The sequence below is a fragment of the Melanotaenia boesemani genome, chromosome 10, assembly GCF_017639745.1.
Source record: "Melanotaenia boesemani isolate fMelBoe1 chromosome 10, fMelBoe1.pri, whole genome shotgun sequence".
Lineage (NCBI taxonomy): Eukaryota > Metazoa > Chordata > Actinopteri > Atheriniformes > Melanotaeniidae > Melanotaenia > Melanotaenia boesemani.
In genome coordinates, this window is record NC_055691.1 from 17774418 (window position 1) to 17801469 (window position 27052).

The 27052-nt window shown below is 38.2% G+C and overlaps 1 protein-coding gene across 4 annotated transcripts in view; it reads right to left on the reverse strand.

Annotated features, from left to right (window-relative positions):
* LOC121647682 (unconventional myosin-IXAa-like) overlaps positions 1-27052 on the reverse strand; it is a 133858-nt gene that overhangs the window by 43163 nt on the left and 63643 nt on the right. For all 4 annotated transcript variants that reach the window (XM_041997330.1, XM_041997327.1, XM_041997329.1 and 1 more), the window contains exons 4-9: positions 25515-25577; positions 23011-23110; positions 19777-19830; positions 14810-14910; positions 14513-14639; positions 9090-9179 (exon numbers count right to left, since the gene is read on the reverse strand). In XM_041997330.1, coding sequence (XP_041853264.1) covers positions 9090-9179; positions 14513-14639; positions 14810-14910; positions 19777-19830; positions 23011-23110; positions 25515-25577 — 535 coding nt within the window. The remainder of the gene's footprint in view (positions 1-9089; positions 9180-14512; positions 14640-14809; positions 14911-19776; positions 19831-23010; positions 23111-25514; positions 25578-27052) is intronic.

Sequence of the window (27052 nt, forward strand, 5' to 3'; positions counted from 1 at the left end):
TTTTGTAAGAACTAATAGAAGGTGATTTGTCTTTTAGGAATGAAATGTGTCTGAATAAGTGCCTAAATGCGTGACTGTAAAACACACACATACAAACACACGCAAACACCTCCCTGTTTCTATCTTTCAAACAGGAAGAAGGAAGTGGTGGGGTCAGATTATCTGGAAGCCAATCGAAAACGTCAAAGTCAAGCAGCTTACGTTATCTTCACAGATATGGGCCTACTTTCCTGTACTCTATAACAGACATACATACACACAATCTTAATATCAGATTCCCACACCGATGTCTTCATACTTTCTTAGTCTAGACCTAAGTTAGACATAAAGTTTGTGTATATTGGAAGCCTGTATGGTCTGTGAAATTGCCAAAATTCTAATAAACTGAAAGTAAATTTTACTGAAATTAGCTTCTTATTTTAAGATTCAGCCTTTGAGGTGAGGTGAAACTCTTAGCTTTGTTCTGGATTCACAGTAAATCGGCATACTGTAATTGTGTGTGGGTGCATGTGTGAAACAGTAGTGTGAAAAAGTGTTTGCCCACTTCCTGAATTCTTTTTTTTGCATGTTTGTCACACCTACATGTTTCAGGTCAAACCAATTTGAATATCTGTAAAAACAACAACAACAACAACAACAACAACAAAAAAAACACCACAATTAAACACAAAATGCAATTTTTAAATGAAGATTATTATTATTATTAGGGGAGAAAAAATCCAAACTTACAAGACCCTGTGAGAAAAAGTAATTGCCCCCTAAACCTAATAACTGGTTGAGCTGCCCTTAGCAGCAACAACTGCAATCAAGCATTTGCAATAACTTGCAATGAGTCTTTCACAGCGCTGTGGAGTAGTTTTGGTCCACTCATCTTTGCAGTATTGTTGCATTTCAGCCACATTGGAGGGTTTCCAAGCATGAAATGTCTTTTGAAGATCATGCCATAGCATCTCAATAAGATACCGGTCAAGACTTTGACTAGGCCAGTCCAATGTCTTCATTGTGTTTTTCTTCAGCCTTTCAGAGGTGGACTTGCTGGTGTGTTTTGGACAATTGTCCTGCTGCAGAACCCAAGTTTGTTTCAGCCTGAGGTTATGTACATTCTCCTTGAGGATTGTTTAGTAGACAGCAGAATTCATGGCTCCATTTATCACAGCAAGTCTTCCAGGTCCTGAAGCAGCAAAACAGACCCAGACCATCACACTACCACCACCATATTTTACTGTTGGTATGATGTTCTTTTTCAGAAATGTGGTGTTACTTTTACACCAGATATAATGGGACGCAGAGCTTCCAAAAAGTTTGTTTGTCTTGTCAGTCCACAGAGTATTTTCCCAAAAGTCTTGAGGATCATCAAGATGTTTTCTGGCAAACTTGAGAGGAGCCTTAATGTTCTTTGTGCTCAGCAGTGGTTTTCGTCTTGGAGCTCTTCCAAGCAGGCCATTTTTGCCCAGTCTCTTACTTATGGTGGAGTCATGAACACTGACCTTAACTGAGGCAAGTGAGGCCCTGTTGTGAGTTCTTTGGATGTTGTTGTGGGGTCTTTTTTGACCTGTTGAGTTGTCGCTGCACTCTTGGGGTAATTTTGGTCGGCCGGCCACTCCTGGGAAGGTTCACCACTGTTCCATGTTTTCACCATTTGTGGATAATGGCTCTCACTGTGGCTCGCTGAAGTCCCAAAGCTTTAGAAATGGCTTTAGAACCTTTTGCAGGCTGTTAGATCTCAATTAATTTCTTTCTCATTTGTTCCTGAATTTCTTTGGATCTCAGCATGACGTCTAGCTTTTGAGGATCTTTTGGTCTACTTCACTTTGACAGGCAGTTCCTATTTAAGTGATTTCTTGATTGAGAACAGGTGTGGCAGTAATCAGGCCTGGGTGTGATTAGAGAAATTGAACTCAGGTGTGATAAATCACAGTTACGTTTTAACAGGGGAGGGGGGGCAATCATTTTTTCCACACAGAGTAATGTTGGTTTGGATTTTTTTTTTCCTCCCTTAATATTAAAAACCTTCATTTAAAACTGCATTTTGTGTTTACTTGTGTTGTCTTGACTAATATTTAAATTTGTTTGATGATCTGAAACATTTAAGTGTGAGAAACATGCAAAAAAAAAAAAAAAAAAAAAAAGAAATCAGGAAGGGAGAAAGCACTTTCTCACACCACTGTAGCGTGAAAAAACACAAACAAACAAACCTAAACAAAACACATGCTTCAAATACGTAGTTCTCTGACTGTGGAAGATGTACCATTGCAGGCATTCACACTCCCTTTAGTGGTACGTTGAAGAAATTTGCTATATCCACCAAATACAAATTACTCTCTTTTTGCTACAATATATCTCTGCAAGACAGACTTCTCTTTACTTGCTGTCATAGAAACAAGACACAGAAGCAGGATGGCTGCAGGGGCAATCTGAGACTAAGGCTAACATCTATTGATCCATATTTAACGATTTCTCCACTTAACTTACTTGCTGGTCAACTTTGACCTGATTTCTAATAAACCAGATATTTTCCAAATAAATGAGTTTGTGTACATAATGTTCTCTCTCTCTTGTGAGGGAAGAAACTTTGAGTTGAAAAAAATCTAAAGGTCAGTTCTAGTGACAGTAGCTGCCACCACTCAACAATAAAGAATATATTTATTTGGAACTAACTTGCCTCTTATCTGAAGTGTGGGTAGATATTTCCTACTATTTTTTAATGTCATAATGGTAGTAGTCTGAGAAACTAATATTTTCTGTGGTGGTACATGAGATAAAAAGCATGAGAACAACTACCTTAAATCATATGCTGTGGATGCTGTGGTTTTCCTAATTAAAAATGTAAAATTATTTGGCTAGATGATATCCATCCCTCCTCTTAAACGACTAAGCAAAAAGTGAGAAATATGAATATAATAATTCTGGAGCACCTCAACAGTTGAAAAGTTTTAAAATAAAAAAAACTAAATCTTTTTTGTCTTCTTCTTCCCAATTAGTATGCATTCACATGCATTTAGTATGTATCTACAAAGCAAATAAAGGTGGTTCTGCACCATATCATTAGCCATGTTTACATGCGAAAAGTTACAGTTCTGATCAGATCTGTACTGTTCACATGAGCCTGAAAAAGTTATTCCTATCATGATGTGCGCTTACATGAATCATGTGTGAACAGAAAAAATTATTTTAATAAGTGCAGAATTGTACCGCCGTCTGTTTTTCTGGGAACAACAGTAGAAGGAGAAACTGTGGTTTTTGATGTAAACACACCCGTGTGTGTGTGTGTTTATTGCAGTTTTACCAAGTTCACATCTCTTTGTCTCTCATCACTGTGTAGGCTCCGTGAAGGGACACAGACGTATACTTTTGCAGAAGTACGACTCACAAAAGGCCCCGTTCACACTTCAGAAGTCACTCCAGCAGGTCCTAATGCTCAATTATAATTTTTGTGTTGCGCACACATTGTAATTTAAAGGCAACTGTCATCAGACTCCAGTGAGAACCAGCTACAACCATGAAGTAACCCACATGAGCAGAAGATGTAATGTCACACATGTAGTACGTTGTGTTTACCTGTTTTTCCTCGGCCAGCGCATAATTTTGACATCACACAATCACATATCTTACTTCAATGACATAAAGGTGAAAGTGAAATGTGACGTAGCTGTTCAGACTGAGGTCATATTGAAAATAATAGATCTGTATCCAATTTTGGACCACATATGAAAGTAGCCAGGGGCTGATTTTAAAAAATCTAATTTGTGTTGTTAAGATTGTCAAAAATAAGTAACTACATATCAGAGGTAGGTCAAAGCAAAACTGACCGCTCTGTACTAGAGAGCTGATTCTGTGAGCCAAAATCCCCTCACACTGACCAGCCTTAACAGCTAAGTTAATGATTAAGGCCGTGCGCAGCTAAAGATGCTGTATAGTCTTCCTTTTAATGACAAATGCACCATTTCCCCAAATTTCCCTGAGGGCTCTCCGAAGGGATTAATAAAGTATTTCTATTCTATTCTATTCTATTTTCTCCCCAAGGCCACCACAATGGTAATATCAGTTCTGGCAGTAGGACTTTTAATGAGAATAAATGTACTGTTTCTTCTTTTTTTTTTTCTTCTTTTTTTTTTTCTTCCCTTTCTGTGTCTGCCCTTGGCTTCATAAGAATATAAACAGCAGGGAAGCACTTTGATTAGAATAGGTGGATTTTAATCAGAGGACTGTGTGGAACCTAACTTTGCAGACTAAAACATGAGATGGAGAACAAAAACACATAATTGGGGGAGGTGTGAAAAGGATCTAAAGTATTTTCATGGCACATTCAGCTGAACCGCTGAGAGTTCTTTGTGGAGTCCTTGAGCAAGACAGTAAAGTAAAATAGTTAAGTACAAGTTTGATGCTGGAATAGGAAATTACTTTCACTGTCTTGATTATTCTGGTAAAGCATTTTTAAAGATAACTCAGCATCAGATCATCTAATCTGCTCAGTTTAGCCAGTTTAATTCCCCTTGGCTAAAGTCAGGGAAATGCCAGCCTGAACTGAGGCGCCTCATCCAAATCTCCCTGACACAACTGTGGGTGGATGAGACAGCTGCTTAGCACACTTTCTCAAATATTCTTATCCAAGAAGAAAAAAAAGTCATTTCTGAGAAAAGACAGAAACGTTTGCCAGGTTCTTTTTCACATTTCCTTTGTATAAAAACAGGCGTGTTATGGATTCCACAGGTGGCCTCAGCTCGCTCCCACGGCCTTCGGTCAGATTAGGTTCACTACTCTAGTAGTGTGTGTATTTGTGCTCTTTTATACCTTAGTGAGGACCATGCTGGATACTAGATCCTAAAAAACAGTGAAATTCTAAATTTAAAGACATTTTAATCAATATTAATGCTAAAGGTACTTTATGTAGAAAAGGATTCAAAACAAAAAAAGATTCTGCTACTTACATAAATTATGAACATTACTTTTGTCACCACCCCCTCTACAAAGAAACCAGGTTCAGCAGTAAAGATATGAAATGATAAATGAAGAACTAAAACAAGAGTAAATACTGGGGTTCCCTTTCTTCACTGGATAAGCAACAGTGTCACTGTTGTTCAGTAAAGGACTGAAATCTGACGCAGAACGTGTAACGTTTTCTCTAAAAAGGGTGTATTGTGAACACTGTGGATGCAGCTTATTTAGCAGCTTTAACTTTTCTCAGAGTATTTAACATTTTTGCTATCATGTGTTTGTAGAAAACTGAGCTAACCGTAAAAAAACTGCATCTATAAAGTGAGATCTGATATTGTGACCGACCCACACAGTATCAACACGAGGATCAAAATTAGCTGATGATTTATTACTTAAATTAGCACAACTGAGACAAACTACAGCTAGAGTTAAAATGGATCTGCTGTCCTTAACCCCGTACATCATATGTGTCAAACTCGAGGCCCACAGGCCACATCCGGTCTGTGAATAATTATCTTTGGCCCGCATGATTATATCTAATCCCTATTAGAGCTGGCCCACTGAAAGAGTGTATGCAACACCATAATACTACAAGTCCCACAATGCACTGCCAGTGCGTTTCTGTTGATGTCTATCTCCTCCTCCGTCCCTACACACTGCGCTATAATTACTTGAAATGAACTGGCCACGTGACTCCCTACCCTACGTAGGACCCTACGTCCCTGGTGACGTGTAAATGCAGAAAAAGTTTTTCCATTTTACTTTTGCGATATACTTCTAAAGTGACACATCTGAAAAACCACCTCATGAGAACATAAAAACTTTTTAGTGATATTTGAGATGTTTTTTTAAATGTAGGTGTTTCCATTACCAGTTTTTTATGGTGATATTTAGGTTTTGCGCAATTCTAGGGGTAATGGCAACGCAGCTAATCACGGGCCCATGAGCACGTACCGCCATCGTTCTCTAGCAGCCTGATGGAACTATTCACCTTTGGCTAAATGAAAAGTGGACTTTGATAACAGAGAATATGTTTGTGGATGTAAAGGACAAAGCTGTGTGTATTCTGCGTGGAGACAGTGTGTCTGTAATGAAAGAGTACTGGGCAATGATTAAAATCCTTATTGCTGATTAATCTCAAAACATTTTGTAATTAATTGCATTGCTACGCACAAAATGTCCTTTTCCTTTATAAGGCGGCCTATTGATATATAAAGACAATGCTGTAAATTTTGGTTTACAAACACTAAATCAGGGGTCTGCAACCTGCGGCTCCAGAGCCACATGTGGGTCTCTGGACCTTCCACAATGGCTCTTAATACATGGCTAAAAATGCTAAAGAACTAACTAATGTTTTTAAATATAGATATAACAAATGCAGGTTTTTAACAATTTTTCAGTTTTTTTCTCATGGAATAATTGCATTGAATAATGACAACATGATGACACTAAAAGTACCAGTAATATATGTATATATATTCCATTTTTCTTGTCATTAGACAAGAAAAAATATATAAAATATCATTTTCCACAAATATATACATCCCATAGAAGAAAGTCTGGCTATCCTCTTTTTGTAAAAGAAAGAAAATCTTTTTATTTAACAACCTAAAAATAGTAATAAAAATGTGGTTCTTAAAAAATGACAACAAATTTCCTATAGTAGATATTTATCAAAAATTATAAGTTGTCATTTTTTTTAAAAGGTCTTGTGACATTTACGGCTCTTTATTTAGCTGGGCTGAGGGAGAAATGTCTCTTTGGATTGTGAAGGTTGGAGACCCCTGCACTAAACAAATAAACAAATTTAGCAGCAGTTTGCTCTTTTAAACAGCAACAGTTAAAATATTTAATATATATAAAATCTAATATTTATTAAAAAGAAGGTTGAAATTTTCAGGATTTGCTAACTTAAAGGTAAAATGTCAGCACAGAACACTTCAGCACTTCTGTGTTGAAGGACATCACAGAGGTGCTAATCATGGCAGCACAGCAGCAGGCCTTGAGTACCAGGACAATCGAGACCCAGATCTTCCACACCAGATAAGACCCCAGGTGCAGGTGCAAAGAGGCCCCTGAAACATTCCAGCACCTCACAGCAGGGTGCAAGATACCGGCAGGCAAAGAACAGTAGTACCAATGGTCATCGGAGCACTGGGGGGACGTGTCAACCACACTGGAGAAGTGCCTCCAACAGATACCTGAAGAAACATCAAACATCTCCATCCAGAAGAGTGCAGCCCTAGGAACAGCTACGATACTATCTATCTCTCTCTCTCTCTATATATATATATATATATATATATATATATATATATATATATATATATATATATATATATATATATATATATATATATACACACACACACACACAATTATGAATTATTTTTAATTTAAGAAAATACATATGTCTTATGTCTTACTGTCTTTTTTCCCCTCTTTTCCTCTTATAATGTATTCTTTGCTGAATCAGCCACGGTGTGCATTCAAAACAAGCAGCATTTCTCTATCCATTTGTTAGCATGTAACGTGATGTAAGCAAAGCTTGGCTGCAACGTCAGGTGGCATCCCAGAAGAAACGATTGTATAGTTCGGCTTCTCAGCCTCTTAACACTGCTGGGCAGCAAGAACTCCAGAAATGATGTCACTGTGCCATCAAACGAGTCCAGAGTGCAGTTTTTAAGGTCGGAAAGTTCTGAGTCTTTAAAGGAGGGTTCAGATTAGAACCAAACAGAGAATGTACAAATATTTTGAGAAATGCCAAATATTTTTCACTGATTTTTTCATGTATTTATTTTGTTTTTATGTAATTGCAAAAAAAAAAAAAAACAGGCATTAAGGGGTTAATAACATAGTCAAACATTTCTTGGCATAATTGTCATTTCATCATCCAAAAAGTCCTTTATTCTGTGTGCACTAACCTGGTGAACTGTGTGTCGATACTTATGTATAACACTAGCATATGTGTTACAGTAACAGGTAACACAGAACTATTCTTCTGCATACAGTTTGGGATAATGCTTCTCTGTGTCTTCAGCCTTGTCCCTGCTAATAAATGGGGAGCTTAGAGGATCTGTAGGTTCCTGCTTCATTGTGTATCCCTTTACCCCTTACTCTTTTCAAGATAACACCAACTCTAGGATAACAGAAGGGGACTTTGATGATGGCCACAGGACAAAGTTTATCACAGCTGCAGCCCCCTTCCAGGATTAAATTTCTGATCACATCGTCTGAGCCTCTGTTACACAGCCACTACAGAAAAAGGGAATTTATGCGTAACTGAAAAAGAAGCAGACAGAGACAAACCGACTGAACAAGGATCTGGTTTCTGGCCTCTGTACTGTATATTCCAGTGGAGGTTGCACATTCCTAAGACAAGACCACATGATGGGAGCAATGGGGGTATGGGAGAGTGGGAGCAACCATTGTTGGGCTAAACTATCTTGTAGCTGAGCTGGCTAACACGCAATCTACTGTATGCACAACATTTCCGGCCTTAAACAGACCCTGCAGCCACAAGCTCAAATTCAATTCCAAAGGCTTTGTGGACAGAGATAAACAAAACCCACTTAATGTTAATATTCAGTTGCACTATAGTAGCCTTCAGTGGCGTCTATCTGGGTCAGTTGAGGCACCCAAGAGGAGTATTTCGCAGACTGCAAATCAAGAGGGAGGCATGGATAGAGTTAAGAAACACCACTGTTGCTTGTCTCCACAGGAAACAGGAAGTTGCAGAGGAAGAGACCCCCATCAAAAGAGGCTTAGACAGAAATGGTGGGGGCTGGGGGAATGCCACAACAAACTCCCCAGACAAGCTCCAAAGCATGCACACACAAACACAGAATCTCCCCTACAGCTGACGTGCTTCACAACAAAACGCTCGGCTCCACTTTGCTTTCTGGAGACTGACTGGAATTTGCTCAAGCCGCGCCCCTGCTGCCACCACACCACACAGGCCCTTCGCACCATTAGATCCAGAGGCAGAAAAACACTAAAGTCCCTCTGTGTTTAACATCTTGTGGGTTTGGTTAAATGTGTGGTGGCAGCAAAGGACAAGGACAGACTCATGAGAGGTTTATACATTTCAGAAGGTGATTAACACTCAGTGTGTTGGGGGAAAGCTGTGGGTGAAGGGCCACTATAAAAGGTACCTCTGCAAGTTTGTAGGGAACGATGAGTCTTTCTCCGACAGTCACCGTCTTCCTGGTGGTCAGGGCTTCAAGCAGCATCTCTTCTTTCACCTGGAAAACAAACAGGAATAATATTGAGGACAATGTCACTGGACAAAGAGATACTGCATCAAATCTTTGAACAGTAAAACTCGAGGATGATAACAATATTTATTAAAAAGAAGTCTATATCAATATCCAAGTTTAACTCGTCAAGAGGAACATACATGTTTGAAAAACCAACTGTGAGAACAAATGCTAAATTTTACTGTATCTCTACAAGAGGGGTTCAATTATGGAATTATGAAAACGTGTCAAACAACAGGTAAATTTAAACAAATGGTTTAAAACAATGATCGAAATTAAATAGATGTAGCAATCAATGAGGCTTACAGCATTTATATTGTGTATTATGATTTATTATGGTTGGTATTATTATTTTGTGTATTATGGTTTGTGATGTGCTAAATATCCTAATAAAGTGCTGTGAATGTTTAAAGTTTTAAGTTATTACAGACAAAACGGTTACGACTAGATAAGTATTGAACTTCATCCAATACCCTTTTCAAACTGAAAGCTTTGATTTTGTGATTTTGAAAATGAAATGCAAATAAATAATAGATAAAATATCTTGAGTAAACAAATTATGTCAGCTGACAAAAATAAAAATACTACTGACTTTTGTGCAACATTTAACAAAAAAATAAATAAAAAGAGACAAACATGCTGAACTTGTCTGGTAGAAATATGTTTTTTTATATATATAATTTTCAACTGATAAGATAATATTATTATCATGCACCGCTCCTGCCCCGGTAATCCAGTAGTGAAAATTAGATATGATGACAGTCATTTAGATCTTGAGTAGAAGGGCAAGAGAATGTGCAATAGGAATGGCCTCCAATAATCTCCTATAATAGTTTATTTTTGTTTTTATATACAATTATTCTGGTAATTCTACAAATTATTGAGTCACTATAATATTATAACAATAGCCGCTTAACATCAATGTGACAAATACATCTCATAAATCAGGTATGTGAGTCAACTCATTTTAGTTTAAAGTATATATATATATATATATATATATAAATATAAATCTCACATCTTTCTGATCTTTACTCCCTACAATACCAAAGCTCATCATAGCCCTGCTGCTTCTATCTAACACAGCTGACCAATATAAGCCTGTAAACTCTGCTCTCTGTACGAACACACAGGACAATCCAATGTGGCTTGTGGCAAACTTGGCCCCAGACAAACCGCTGATGACAGGGCCACACTGGGAGAAGCAGATGTCACCGCACACATCTCTTCTATCTACAGGGATTATGGGAGTGGGCTGAACAGCTGCTGTAGAAACCCCGTGTTTTTGTGTCCGTGTGTGTGTGTGTGTGTTTGAATACAAGCGAGAACACATCTTTGAGTGACTGCCTGATGTCTTCGTGTATAAAAAGCAGGGGTGTTAATGTTATTGCTAATACCATTACAGATCTATTTTTGTCAGGGGCTCTTTTGTGAAGGCTTTGACATAAACAGAAGTGGGATGAAGACAGCAGGGGGAGGACTGTGTGCCTGTTTGTGTGCAGGTCAGTGGGGGGTAGCATAATCAGACTTCATTTCACACTGCCTGGTAATCCCCTCAACTAGGAGCAAAGCCTATTCTGCAGCATGGTGATTGGTCTTTAGCTGGTACATTTCTGTGTATTTGTTGCTTGGTTACAAGCCCGATGCTCTCCTGTAATCACAGCTCTAATACCGTAATTCACAGCTCGGCAATGCTAGTTTGAAGTCATTAATTTAGAAGCAACCATCCATCAACAAAGTGGAGATTTTAGTAAGATTTAGCAAAAAAAAAAAAAAGTTTGCTCCCTCCCTTTCTTTCTTGACTGATTTCCAGAAATGTCAAGTCACTCATCTCCCACCCTCAGAGGATGTAGTTTGTCAGCCATACTTCAGTCCATATGAGATCCATTTCCTTTTCCAGTTTCACCTCCACAGGAAGCAGGAAGTCCCAGCTAGCTTCATTCCCATTCATGCATCAATCCACACTCTCCTAGAGAGGTGCTTTACTTTACCGTACTATAAGAATAATAAAGTGTACAAAGGCGTACATTCACTCCACAACATTGAATTGTTTTACTCATAAAACATTTGGCATTCGTAATAACTACAGTCATCTTCAAAGCTGGTGTGAGAACTTGAGCTAAGTTTTCAAGCCTGGAGTGACCCATACAGAGCTAACAGCTGCATTAAGCGAACCTGTGTCACCATTTAGCAGACTCTCTTACGTAAAGTGTCTTAAAATAAAGCCATACAGCACTTCATCAATAAAACATAGAACAAGACATATTGGTGGCTATACACTTATCTAGAGCTCAGGCGGGATGATACAAGCAGAGAATTAAATTTTTTATTTAATCTGCTCTGGATGATGCATTTTGTCTCTTTAAATAAAACCAGAGAGAACATTATTCAAAAGAGTTTATAGTATGTAGATGACAATTAAAAACTCCACTAGCACAGTTTCAGCTCCAGGTTTACTATCATGACTGCAGAGAACGCTTTAAAAAGTAGCACTACATGCCTACTCACAAAAAGTTAGGAATCTTCGGCTTTTTGCATGATGTCAGAATAAACATTAAATGCACCATTACCTTTACAGTTGAACTTCATTTGACTTTCTCTAAAGTTTTGAATGACGTGTACAACCGTTCAATATTAACGTATTTATTGCATATCATGCTGTTTTCTAACAAGATGATTAACCACAAAAAAACAAAAACAAAACAAAAAAATTTAACAAAAAATCAAGTGTCTGAACCATGAATCGACCACTAAATGTTCAGGTTCAATGACAGCTTGTATTTAAACGGTCCTCTTCATTGTACTTTTCAAGTTTAAAAATCATTAGACCAAGACGACGCTGAAAGACATTGATATTTTATGTTGTGGTACACCCACCACTGTTATCTTTTGTTTCAATAAATTCTTCAAGATAAAGGAGATGCTATTGCATGACTGTACTTAAATACCCAATATTCATGATATAATTAGTGTAGCATGAACCTTTTACATTTTCTATAAATGAAAGTGGAATATCAAATTGCGAGTAGCATGAGTTTATAACTCTAAATGTCTGTGCATCTGACTCGTTTTTGATGGCACATTGGGATTTATTATGTATATTCCTGAAGCTGTTGTTAACCAGCAGCAGGAGGCTGAGAAACTGGACTTCACAACTTTTCTTTCTGTCCTGGTGCTTCACTTTACAGCATCATCACACACCAGCAACAGGATTTCAACACACTGGCCTCTACGAACGTGCACCATGACTGACTCGTCAAAGAAACATGAGAGGACATTATAGGTGGAAGCAAGTAGAAGAAAGGGCCAACAAGGCCCAACATTGGACTGACTTTTACTGACTGAGAAAGCTCGGAGAAGAGACAGGATGCAAGGCAGAAGCCTAATTAGCTTTTGTCAGGGGGAGCCTCAGTGAGAAAATCAAATCTCAGTAGTGCGGCTTCAAAACTGCCTGAATGTTTTCTGTTCAAGGAAAAAAATCTCATGTTTTGTTCATTAAACATTTTTTTAATTAAGTCAATGTACTGACAGGCCCAAATTCAGGTTAATTACAAAAAACAAACAAACAAAAAAAAAAAATCAGATGGAGTTTAATTGTTTTTAACCATTTCTGTTAACTTCACATCCTCAAATTTTTATTTTTTTATTAACAATTAAAAAAATGTTGAATGTTACTATATCATAACACAATTCCTTTTATGTTCGAAAGTAATCCAAATACACTTTTGTAGTCACATTTTTCCAATATTTTAAATATTTGGATTAATCCAATTCCACATTGTGTTTTTATTAAGTGACCTCTCTTTCAACAAATTAAAACATCTTGGCCGCATTGTACTAAGAATGTCTTAAAACAGATTCATTACGGCTTTTTCTTTCAGTTTGGTTTGGTTTTCAATTTTTCTTCTTCATTTTCTCTTGAAGAGTGTTTTATATATCCCAGTGGACAAACAAGTTATTGCCTGAGGCAGACATCCAAATAAACTTGAACTTAAAACACTGACCCTTGAGCATGTGGCCAACATGTGGCCCAGCTCACGTCACTGCCACTCTGGATCTCTGGGGAGTCTCAGACACCAGTCTGGATGTAAAAAGGGGGAGGAGGGGGACCCTGGTATGCTCTTCACAGTCATAACATCCCTGCGGTGCTGTTGATAGGAGTCTCCGGCACACTTTAGACATTGTTTTGCCAGCGAATCAGCAAGCACATCCGGCTAATCGTTTGTAACAGAGACTGGGAGGTGACAAATCAGAACAGTATGTGACTGTTTCAGCTGCCCTCATGTGCATGCTTACAAGTGTGTATGTGTGTGTTTTGGGTGCAGCATCATAAACACTGCATGGCACACTGACCCATGCCAGTAAATGTTTTTCCATGTCTGTCTTTGTCGTGTGGATACACAAAAGGTCCACAGAAGTCTAAACCTAAAGGGCAGATTGATTAGGATATATAAGATCACATGTTAACAACACTGCCCTTTACTTTTTATTTATGCTATACAGATCAAATAAAGACAAATGGAGGGAAAACGAGGAAGGGGCTGTGTTTTTACCTTAAAATTAAGAAAGAAAAGTCAGTAAAAACCAATTAAGTGGGGATTAACAGAATAAAAATTAACTCTGAAGATCATATGAACTCCTGATGTGCTTCCATAATCATTTGCATATGATTTAACCTTGCAGGTGACATTGGGACAGCGACAGGCAGTCACTGTTCCTGGTGGGAAAACACGCCTCCGCAACAGCACGCCAGCACAAGAGGTCTAAAATAGCCTCTACACAAACAGTACTTTGTGGAAGTGCTGGATGGTTGGACGGCTCTTTGGGACCTGAAGCACCTCTTAACTTCCGCTGTCACCACAAGCTGTGCTTGTGTACCAAAAGTACTCTGTCTGAAAGGCTTTTTGTAAAAACCCACATGTGGGAGGTGTAATCCCGTTCTCTCAGCATTCAGAAAGGACAGAACAGGAAAAACGTATTCAGTCGAAAGGACACTGCCTTGTCTTTAAAGCACACTCTGTGGAGTTTTAAGTATCTACTAGGCATGTGGAAAAATGACAAAGGAAGAATAAACAAGTAGTATAGTTAAAAAAAACAACAAAAAAAAACACTTCATGTTTATCACCCATCAAGTAAATTAAGAGTATTGCATTTCAGCCCAAAGGAGACAAGAAAAAAAAACTGTGCTTTTTGCCTCAAGCTTGTTATGAGACTTTTTTGTACTTTCAGATGCTAAGAACTTAATCAGAATCTTCTCTGGACTTGTTTGTTAGACGTGTTGGTAAAAAAGCCTGTACTATATGACATGTGCAGCTCACCTCCAGCAGCTCCGAAACAATAGGCAGGACCTCTGGATTACAGATGTCGATGGAGTCCTCCCTGTAGGTCTTCTTCTTGTAGCGGATGTTTCCCAGGTGGAGGATGGCCGACAGCAGACAGAAGATCCTGCCGAGGAAGGCACTTCCTGTTACCACTTTCACATGTGGATTAGCTTGGGCAAATACTTCACAAAATTACATCCGGGAGGGGTCGTAACAGAAAAAGTATGAACTGGAAAAGCCCACAAGGCTTTTGTAATCAGTGAAGAGTTGTATACTTTCGTATCACCATCTTACTGTTTGCGTGTGGCGGGAAGGAAGCCGACCATCTCCATCGCCAGCTGCAGCCGCTCAAAGTCATGTTTCAGGTCTTCTCCTTCTACTGTAAAGGAGTCCTGCTGGTGTTGGGAGGAAATTCACAAAGACAGAAAAAGGAAAAAAAAAAACAGAGAGAGCAGTCAGCACCTGCAGGGTTTTTAACGAAGACACATCATCAGTTCACACATCACTCATCAGCTGTTTCAATGTCCATCAGAGGCAAAATAATAAAGTTTTGAACAAAGTAGCATTTCCATAAATATTTTGTGTTCCCTTTATAACATTAAATCAAGTATAAGAATAACAGCCCTATATGTGAAATTCATTCCAAATACATCACATAATTGCTATGTGAAATACATTTTCAAAATCAGATAAGTATTATTTTTAAAGGCTTGTGTTCAGATTAAGTTGAAACTTTAGTTTGACTTGTGTCCATACTTTATGCAAGAGTTCAGTGGGCAAACGACACCCAACAGAAAGCCCCACGCAAAGTATTCATCAGCTGCCTGAATCAGTTCAGCAAATTATTGAACGGTGCCCTATATCAGCAGTAAACGACTGACTGCATATTATGATGTCAAGAAAAGCATATATATATATATATATAGTTTATTTCAGTTGACAAGCATGCTACCACTGAGCACTGGGGGAAACCCTGTTAAGTGAACAAAAGCACATTCCTGTAAAATCATGGGACACCAGTATCATTCAGTGTTTGTTACCATGTTTGAGATGAATAAGTGCTGCCATGGTTTACTAAATGAGGGAGCACAATGTTGAGTAAAGCAGAGTGTGGAAGTGTACTTATACAGTCATTTTGTGTCTCCTCAGGCCGTCCGGTCGGTCAGCATGTCTCTGCTCCAGCAGCCAGCCTCTTTCAGGCTGTAATTAGCACATACCACAGCGACCGGCCAGCGAGAGAAGACACGAGAACCTATAATCCACACTCTGGATCTGCCTCTTCTACCACTCTACCATTCAACACTCCTCTGCCTTTCCATTGTTTTCCTTTGGCTTATAAATTGCCGGGGACTGCAGAGCCAACAATCAGCGTGCTTCTCCAGTGAGCCTCTCCTGTTGCAATGATGGCTTTCTGAACTACAGAGAGACCCGGGAAAAGCAAGTTTTCAAATAGCAGAATATGTTCTAACTCAGCAACAAGCACCACAATGTGATACATTGCAAGAAATTAAGAAAATAGAGATTAATTTTTCCAGCTGCAGGGGGATGCTTCAGTTGAAAAACAAAACTTTTCATCAGCGATGATTTAAAAAGAAAAAAAAAAAAGTATAAGAGAATCTCCAATGCAGCAAAGAGATGATGAAGAAACAGCCTGGTCTTGTTGCTTGTTAAAACAAAGAAACTTTTCTCACTTCAGAGCCTACAATTGCAATTTCAAGCCAGCTGCAGACCTTCTGTTGCAGTCTGGCAGTAAATTCAATTTTTTTTTTTTTGTTTGTTTTTAGTAACTTAAGCACATGTAGCTTTTTACCAGATCATCCCAGGATCACATCAGTGCTGCAGCTATGTGCACCCAGTTCACACTAAGCTGTTACTTACCATGACTTAGTCATGATTTATGTCAGCAAGACACTGTGGGCGATTCTGTGCCAAATACAGCATGCCATCCCAGCACTCGACATTCCACATGACCAGAAAACCATAGACACCCAAACAAGCACAAGATATAAATCCCAAACCACCAGAGCCCGGACCCAAACACCCAACTGCACTCATCAAATACAAACATCCAGAAAATGTTTGGTCTTTGGGATCTAAAGACAAATACTCACGTTTTCTTTCTTTTTATCTTTTTTTTTAAGTCACATTTGTTTATTTTCCATTTTTAGTTGCACAAGCTGCATCTGGAATGCACGTAGGCTCGTCACAGCTCAAAGTCCTGGATGTGTATTTACTGCAGCACACACTGACCAGTGGTAGAAGTCAGAGGTCAAAATAGGCCCAGAGGGTTGGTCGGACGATCAAACAGCTGTCAAAGACTGCCAAACTTTCTATGGGTCTGTGTGTGTTTGTGTGTGAAGACAATGACATCATCTCTTGGATGACGGGGTCACAGACGGATGAGGTCACTCTGTGACCTTCGAGACAGACAGTGTGTCAGCAAACAGTGAACGCAGACGGCTACGTAACGAAAGAATGTATGTGAGAGGGGGGACAGTCAGGGTGGAGGGGATTACAGGGAGGGAGGCATCTAAGAACTGCTAAAGTAAAAGGAGCAGTTCAACAATAATGTAAGGAGAAATATGTTTACGTTTTGTTTTTGTTTATTTGTTTTCTGTGCAAGATGCATTACTGTCATGCATTTTGTAAAGGACGATGAAGTTATCAAAACAGCAATAAACTTCCTTTTAAAACAAAAAAGCAATTTAAAGTGCACTAAACCCTTAAATGCATTTATGTTAAAAAATGTTTGTGAACTGCACCTGGAGGTAGCAGGAATTACAGTCCTGTGAAAAAGGAAGTACACCTTCTTCTTTACATTTTAAAGTTTTATATATTAGGACAAAATAAGAGAATCACGTTGAGCTCACCAGGTCTTAAAAGTAGAACTTTTCTTTTTCATTTACTCTGTTGTAGATTTGCTGTTTGGGATCATTGTCCTGTTGCATAAACCACTTTTAACTTTAGCTGTCTGTCAGATGGACTCACATTTGACTCTAGAATAATTTGGCATACAGAGGAGCTCAAGGGTGACCACAACATGCCCAGGACCCATGGCTGCAAAACGAGCCCAAATCATTCCCCCTCCACCACCGTGCTTGTCAGTTGACATGAAGTGTTTTTGCCCATTGGTTTTCACCAAACATGGTGCTGAGAATTATAATGAGACTTCTCCCCTTTGGTCTCATCTGTTCAAAGGACAGAAGTTTAGCTGTTTTTTTCAGATGCAACTTTGCCAACTTAAGTTCTGCTGTTATGGTTGTTTTAGTGAGAAAATGCTCTTTCAAGCAGGCCATCCATGTTTAGTTTTTTTCTAGTTGCACTGTCACGAACTTTAACAATTAACATGCTCAGCTCTTTGTTCTTGTGCAGTTTTGCTGATTGTAACCCTCTGACCCTGGGCTGAAGACTGCCAACTATCCTGAATGTTTTCCACTTGTTAAAAATCTTCAATTGTTTGGTTTTATAACTCTTCCTAGACTGATGGGTAGTAACAGTTACATCTTTAAAATCATTGTTGATGACTTTCCTCCTTGGCTTTGTGTTAACCAACAACTAAATGATCCAAACTGGAAAAAGTCAGATTTTATAGGAAATGATCAGTTTATCATGTGTGTTTAATTAGCAGCATCTGACTTAATTTCTATGGAAACAGTAAGGACTTGGACTTAGTTTTTCACACTAAGTCCAAGTCATTTTCAGTTTTTGTTTAAAAAAATAATAAACTGTTAAATGTTACATTCTGCTATTCATCCAATGATGTACTGTAGTCAGTATTTCAAATATTTCAAAAGGCATTTCAGAGTAAGAGCAAGAATGTACATAAACCATTTTTGCAGCATCACTGGCTACTGCAATACTGGATACTCCAAATTTAACTAGCAGTTAACTGCTAAATATGCTCTTTCCAGAGGATCTGTGAGGTTATTTTGACCAATTAAAGAAATTTAATTGAAGATTGTTGTGCACAATACATCTGGACATTTTTACCCTCCATGTCTGTTCTGAAACTAGTCTGAAACAGATGAGACCACAGCTTTTACAAAGCCTTCTTTAAAGTATTGCGAGTCTGTTTCGATTGTTGTGAGGAACGGCCAAAGTGCTAACAACTCTTCCATGGATATAAGAGCTTCAACAAAAGTGAACGACAAAGCCAAAGTCAAGAATGAAATACAGTAAGACCACGAGTTATTTATTCGAACCAATTCTCATGTCTCATGTGTTTGCTCACCGGCAAAGTCAGAGTAACATAATCTCCCTCAAGGAGATACTGAATCCTTTAAACATACACAACAAATCCCGCTGACCAAACATCACACACTTTCCGGTGGAGGTTTGCAAGACAGTGGGCAGGCTCAAAGACCAGTGAAACAGCAAACACAAACACACACACACAAAATGGACCACACACCTTGTGGGGGAAGTTTCAGGATGCAATCGCCTCTAAAGCCATCTCTAAGGATGAAGTAAAGGATTCGTCCTAAAAGTTTCCTGCTGTATTCTTAATGTTGTTGCATGTGATGGAAGTAATAGCTTGTCTGATGTGTGTTAGACCCTTGTCCAAATATCGAAGGTTACTTGCTGCTTCAAGAAATCTTAAGTAAAAGTCTTACATGTTTGTCCACTTTCGGAGTACATGAGGGCTCCTCTTACCACCCTTCTCATGTAACACTGATATCAATATCAGTGATGTTAATTTCTTAGAATTATCTTGTCATATTGTGGGGAATAAAAGGAGTAAAATCCTGAACCTTCCCTATAAAGATGGCTGTTTCCAGTTTTGACATCATCATCCATTTCCCAGCAGCAAATCATTTCAAAGCTTTGTTTGAAGGGATTCCTCTTGGGTGGAAATTTATTTGGTTAAGTGACACAAACTTTTGTGTAAAAAAAAACAAAAAACAAAAAAACAACAACAACAAAAAAAAAAACCATAAATTGAGGAATTAAATGTCTGATAACATGTTTCAATGGGAGAGTTGAAGTTCTAGTATATATAATGAACCTTGTGGGATAAATTACGACATTAAGGGATCCCTTCAAACATTTTCAGAGCAGCTCTTCACAGAGCTCAGCCTGGATCGTCTTCATCTTTAGTCCATTTCACTGAAAGCAGGCGGGTATGAACAGCCAAGAAACAACAAGACCAAGACTGGAACCAAAAAAGCCGGGGTAGCATGACACACCCATGAACACAGACACACACAGACACACAGACACACACACACACACACGCTACTTGTCATCCACATGATACTGACCAGCTCACTCTCATAGTAATTGTCCCAGAGAAGTTTGTGGGATTTCTTTGTCATCTGGAAGCAAGGCAAAGCGGGTTAAGAAAGCTAAAATTACACACAAATTATACAAACAAGTAAGGTGGGGGGAAAGACATGTGCTGTTAAAAAGATCAAATAAGAGCAAATAAATCTCACACAAAGACACACAATAATCAGCAGTGATGTTGGATACAACACAACTTCATTTCCTGCACTCCTTACAGCTCAAAACTAATCTTGTATTTTAAATTTCATTTAAGAAAAAAGCAAATGGACAACCCCTTTTCCACAAACATTGGGTCGGAGGTAAAATGTAAATAAAAACAGAATGCAATGATTTTTAAACCTCACAAACCCATATTTTATTCCCAATAGAACACAAACAACAAATGAATGTTGAAATGGAGAAATTTTACCATTTCATGGAAAATAATAGCTAATTTTGAATTTGATAGCATTAACACATCTAAAATAAAGCTGAAAAAGAATGATGTTTACCAGTGTGAAGCATCCCCTCTTCTTTGTAAACATCGAGAAAGCAAAGAGACCAGTTGCTGACGTTTAAGGACAGGAATATTGTCCCATTATGGGCTGCTTGGATTCTAGCTGCTCGTGCACCTTCATTAATTAATTTTTCATTTCATGATGCACTGCATGTTTTTTCTTTTGATGAAAGGTCTGAACTGCAGGTATGCTAGCTAAGCATCCCAGATTCTTGCCTGTTTTTATTTGCAGTACAAGCTGAGGATCCAAAGATCATGAACATTTGTTTGTTTGATGTAATAGATGCTCTTCTATGGAGAACCAGATATGGAAGATCAGGAGGGTCTTTGAAGTAAAAATGTAGCATTTTGATGAGTAATAAATTGTGAATAAAAATATAGATTACTAACTATAATTTCATATTCAACTATTAATTCATATAAAAGACATCAAGTTCCAAAGTGTCTCCCTATAGCGCTGGTTTACCGCAACTGCTTCAAGCCTGTGCAAGTTATGGTGAGCAGTATGACATCACATATAATCCTAAAAAGAGTGTTGTCATAATTACGATAACCAAGGAGGACCAGAAGATAAAATCTGAGTTTTATTTAGCAGACCAGGTGTTAAATGCGGTATACAAAGTCAAATATTTAGGTCATATAATCAGCATTATTTATGCAATAATGATGATGTCCACCGTCAGTGCTGTAAACTGTATGTACAAGCAAATATGCCAGCATCCAAGTTTTATATGTGTACAGACAATGTAAACTGGCCCTTTTTAGAACATTCATTTCCATACTGCTCATATGGCTAAAAGAAAAGGCTTCAGGTGGCATTTCAAGATGCAATCAGAATACTGGTGCAAGCCACATGCTTGTATCAAATATAATGTACCTAAATATGTACCTACCTTTCATGCTGTATTGAGAATTCTCATGTATAAATTCATGCCAATAAATTGACTCAAAAAACATAACGGTTTTGACTGTGCCAACATTAAGTAATACAAGGTACTGTTCCTGTTTTTGGAGGCACTGTAATAGAAGGTTTTATTTATAGAAAGGTATTGTTTATTGTTGTTGGTATTGTTGTTGTTTTATTATTGTTGATACGGATCGATGCGTCTGAAAGAATAAAGTAATATGCAGATAATTGAGAAATTACAATAAAAGCTATTCTATTCTATTCAGTCATTAAGTTTTTCGCAGAGAGGCTCTACCTCTCTAAAATGCTTCAGTTATACCCAGTCATGTTACTGTTGCTAATTACCCTAATTAGTTGTCAAATCCCCCTCCGCCCCCCCCAAAAGTGTTGTTTCAGTTTCAACATCTGAAATGTAGTTAATGTGATACTAGGAATTAAATATGGGTTTAAGATTTGCAGACCATTCTGATTTTTATCACATTTTATACAATGTCCCAATTTTTATGGAATTGGGGGTTGTACATTAGGTTTAAGTGTAAGCAAGTTATTTAGAGGAATGGTATTAAACTTTTATTATATACATTTAAATCTGTAAAAGACGACGACTACAGCTAATTTATCAATACTAACAGCTATCAATTACTGAAAGAAAGCAATGAAATGGGCTTTTAATGTTTTAAAAGAAAGGCTTTACTTTGTTGTTCAGATTGGAAGAAGTGTGAGTGCTCGTGATTCAGAGAAAACCACTAAATTTGCTCTGTCCAGCACAGCTCAATTGCTTTAACGGTGAGCATTTCCTGAAAACAAAGAAGTATCTACAATACAGTGTCAGTATAATTTGGGGGATTTAGCCATACTATGTTGAATGATGTTAAGAGTGCTATAGTTGGGACTTTTCCTCTTTCACTAATTCACTACCCCCCTCAATAAGGGACACCCAGTTAGCAGTAAAATTCAATTTCAAACACTATCATTGTTGTCACCTGGACTCCTTTTACATTTCACCACATGAAATGTTCAAACAAAGTCACAGTAATAGCTCAGGACTTAAGGGGTTTAATTTGATTAACAATACTCAGTTCTGTGTATCGTGGATGGATGCACATAAACATACACATTCACACTCTCACACACACACACACATACAGGAATAAATATTTTGCTCATATGTGGCAACGCTGGTGCCAGTAGCGAGTGTGAGCGCGCACAAACACGCGACTCCTGGCACTCTCAACAAAACCAAATCAGCACCAGAATGACTCCAGAGTTTTGCAGTTGCCATGGAAACAGAACTACATGGTAACAGCCAGCAAGCGGGAGGTCGTTAATGTTGTTGTCGTGGGGATTAAGGGGAAAAATTGGCCTTAAAATATGTTACTTTTTAGGGAAAAAAGAAAGCAATGAACAAAGAGGATTTTTTTTCCTCCCTGTGGGCTCCCTAGAGTGTTGCTGTACTGTAAGAGGAGGGAATATGAAGCTTCACGCATCAGCTGCCAGAACAAACAGATGTACTGCAAAAGAAGCACACATGCGTGGGCTTGGGCATGTGTACAAGCATGTACACACATATCCAGCCACACACATGAGACAACACAGATGCCCATTTTGGTGCTGATGCAATCAAACACTTCTGAGGCTTCAGAAATGCTTGAGATTGGGTAAATTAGTAAACAGAAGCCAAGTGAGACAGATGGGGGGAGGGGGGGGGGGCAGTAATATTTTTCCTTTTCATATAGCTTCTTGTGGAAATCTGCATTTATTTAGACATTTTTTTAATGTGTGCATGTCTGTGTGTTCTGTGCTGACCTGGTTGAGGTAGTGGTATTCCTCAGGTCGGAGCAGGTGGAAAGCCTTCCTCTCGTCTTCACTGGCTCCAGCCAACAGGTAATAAAACACATGGTAGTTCCTGCAGACACACACAAGTTAGATTTATTACATATTTTCTGCAGTTCCCTCATGAGTGAACTGAGGACAGCAGCATTTACATCCGTTTACATCATATGAAAAACATTCAACAGGGAGCATGTAGTCTGAAAATGAACCTGCAATATGTTACAAATGGGTCACACCTTCAACTCGCATGTCAAGCCAAATAAAGCGAGTGGTGTGTGGGCTGAACAGTTGTGATTAGCCCTGGCAATGGCTGGGGTTTCAGCCAGCGTGCTGATGTTATTCTATTACAACTGGAAACAAACTTACTTTCTCTGTAGGAGGACACTTACTGTTTGATGAAAAAAATGGACAGTTATACAACCCAGGAAGGATATTAAAGAACCTTAATCTTAATTGATGGAAGGTTACAAGAATGGCTGTAGTTAGCTGACATGGATTAGCTAGACATCAGAAGTAGGCGCAGTAAGCTTTGTTAATGCCTCAAGAATTTTTTATTTTGTTTTGTATTTTTAACTATCTATAACTACTTATGTTGTACACTTGTTTCTACTGGCTGGTGTTTATCTGCAAGGTAACATCAAACATGCAGTTATTTAATCTTTAGACAGTGCTGAATACAAAGTACTCGACCCAACAAGTCGAGTCCTGAAGCTGAACAGAGCTGCCAAAGCTTCAGTGAGTAATTTCTTACAGCAAGCTGAAGTTGCAGAATTAGATAAAAAACATCTCTGACTTGAGTTGTTTTCTACCTTGCCAGCTGCCCCTTACACAAACACACACATCAGTTCAGCTATCTGACAACCTCTGCTATGCTCTCAGAGATGTATCCACTTTTAGCCATCCAATTTCGTCTCTGTACTTTACTAACATGACTGTAATTCACATTAAATTTAGTCATTTTGACTAATCTCAGATACTGATATCCACTCATATTTTTCATCCAATTACAGAAAGCACTGAGTCTATCTAGTAATCCAAGTAAGATTGGTATACCTGCTGTTAGGGCTGACTGCTAGATAACAGACATAAGATAATGTACAGTACTTTTCAAATGTATTGAAATGACAGATTTTATTATTTATTGGGGTTGTTTGAAATACTTATTACTAATCAGTGCCTGATGCAGTTAGCAGGGATTGAAGCAATCTCAGTTTTGGAGGAAATACCTTAGCTAGCTTAGCTTAGCTACTCAAAACACAATAGAACATGAAGGAATTTTGCCTTCAAACACAACTCATACTTAAGCTTAAAGCCATTTAAGTGAACACTGTAGTGTGAAAATTTTCCACAGTTAACTTATATGTGTACACGAGGTAGCAGTTTGCTTTTGCACAATATTTTTTCAACAAGATTATCAGTGTTTGCAGGCAGTGAGAAGCTCCGGTCAAAGATGTTTTATACACACACTACCAATTTTAAAGATGTTTTTTCATTAAAAATATGTTGTAAATATCTATTTGAGTTGAAAAAGAAGTAGTGTATAAATTCATTAGATAACTTTTGCTCAAACTGCTATGTTTCTTATGAGGTTTGAGCTTTTTAGATGGGTTAAATTCACTCTACTCAGGGCCGTCTTTTGAGCAGCAGCTTTCTATACAAGTGTCCAACAGAGGCAACATTGATTTAAGATTTGAGATAGTTTGCAGTCATCAGCTGACCTTCTCCCTCACCTCTGTGCTTCTGGTCACAGCAATCTGGGAGGTCCTGTCTTTAGTTTCTACCCCTATCAATACGGCCACCAGGGCCTGTCACCAGGGTGAAATAAAAAACCCAGGCTAATCAGGGTTAGATGGATTAAATGACCAGTGGTGGGTTTTGAGCATTCCCACTAAAGAGGAAAATAATTTTTTCTGAAATAAGTAACCATCAATATACCAATATATTTTTCCATAACCACGTTTCCCCTACTTCCCCTGATGACTTTAGACAAAAGAATGGGAAAACTCAGAAATCTGATCATTAAGAAAAGGATGGAGGTTATTTCAGATATTTAAAGTTTGCAAAAGAAATGGAAACTACTTCAATATCAAGCTTTTAATGAAGTTATCATTAAAGTGCGAAGATATGGATTTAATATCTCATATTGCAGACAAATGGGAATATTTACCTCAGTGCTTCAGACTTTTTAGATCATTTATGGTGGCACCATATCATTTGAAGTTATTCAAAGCTCATTGTTTTATTTATTTAGATTTTTTCCCAGAGAAAATGTAATTTCTTTAAGGATTCTGAAATGTATTAGCTATATGATAATGACCAGATCATTGTCTGGTAACTCATCTAAGTCATTAAATGTGCTAATGATGAACTGATCAGCACTCTGTCAAATCTGATCAAAGTTTAATCCAGAACATATAAATAATAAATGAAGAAAAGGGAAATGAGGAGCAGTATTTTGTGCTATTCTCTTCACTCACCTCTCATTGTGCTCCTGGTACACCAGACGTGATTTCTCCAGCAGATACTTTTCTACATACGCTCTGGAAATAAACAAACATGAGGTCAAAAGAATCTGAAGAAGTAAGTGCTCATGGTCTGACTAGAAATCATCTGATATGAAAGAGCCATCTACACCAAGAATAATTACTGTAATTAGAACGATAACGATGTAAGTATCCACACGGCTGAGCGAAAACATTCAATAAACAGAGAGCATGTGCCAGTTGTACCCAGGCCCCACAAATGGATTTAGATGATCTGCTGCTGCATGAAAAAAAGAACTAATAAACTAAAAACACAAGATTTTGTATTTGAGAAATTCTTCAAGGACAAGAGGAGTTAAAGGAGTGTGGCTGATCTAATTCATATCTTCTGTATGAATCAACATCATTCAAAGAGGATACAAAGAAGAAAATTAAGAGACCATATTAGCATAAGACTGTCTCACAGGTAATTAAAACCTTTTTTATGTTTTTTAAATCATATAACTTGTTTTATTTAAACTTAAACTACGTGTAACCAAGACTGTTTTTGCAAAAAAAGTTTGCATAACCATCAAATGACTCATTCAGGAGATGCAGAGAAGACAATTATAAAGTATGTGGACATTTTTGTATTTCTTCTCTAAAGTATATTTTCTGACCAATTTTTGTATGTACACCACTATCTATTACTGGGTTGGACCTACTTCTGCTTTCAGAGACTAAAGACTATACAAACCTAATGAATTCATGCCACAAAACTCACTAGACACTTTATGTATGTACACCTTGCTAGTACTGAGTTGGAACAGCCTTAATTCTTGGTGGCATAGATTCAACAAGGTGTTGAAAACATTCCTCTGAGATTTTGCACCATATTGACATGATAGCACAGTTGTTGCAGATTTGTCGGCTACACATCCACGATGAGAATCTCCCATTCGACCCGATCCTAAAGGTGTTCTCTTTAATAGCATTTGTTTCGTGTCTCACTATAGGCCTTATATGACCTTATAAGAAACTCTTTTTGCACTCTTTTAACCAGGACTGGCTGGAGCGTGTCTAGCAGTGCCAGGGAGGGCAGAGACGCTTCCCCTATATAAGGGGCTGACACTTGGCAGGCAAGTCATTCAAAAACCTCTTCTTGCTACGAGCAGAAGTTCCAAAAAATCTCTCTCGACTTAACTGTCTCCCTCGAGCTTAGCTTAAGTGTTCACAAGCACAAGCACAAACTTGGTTGCTGGGCGCCTTGTTCCGGGCTTGCACAGTTTTTCAGAGAGAAAAATTCCTCTCACTAGCCTGTTGCAAAAGTGGCTAACTGCTAAGGGTAACAATTTGCTTTGCTATTAGCTGATTCGAGTAGCAATACTCACTGTAGCAATGCCACAACTAGCATTAATCTTGGTAGCAATACCATAAGTGGCACATGCAGCAACACATAGCCAGAGCTAATACCGGCCGTCCAAGTGACCGCTAGTGGAATCCGAGTAGCAATACTCCTGCTTTGCAAGCTACCTAAGAAGAAGCAGCAACGC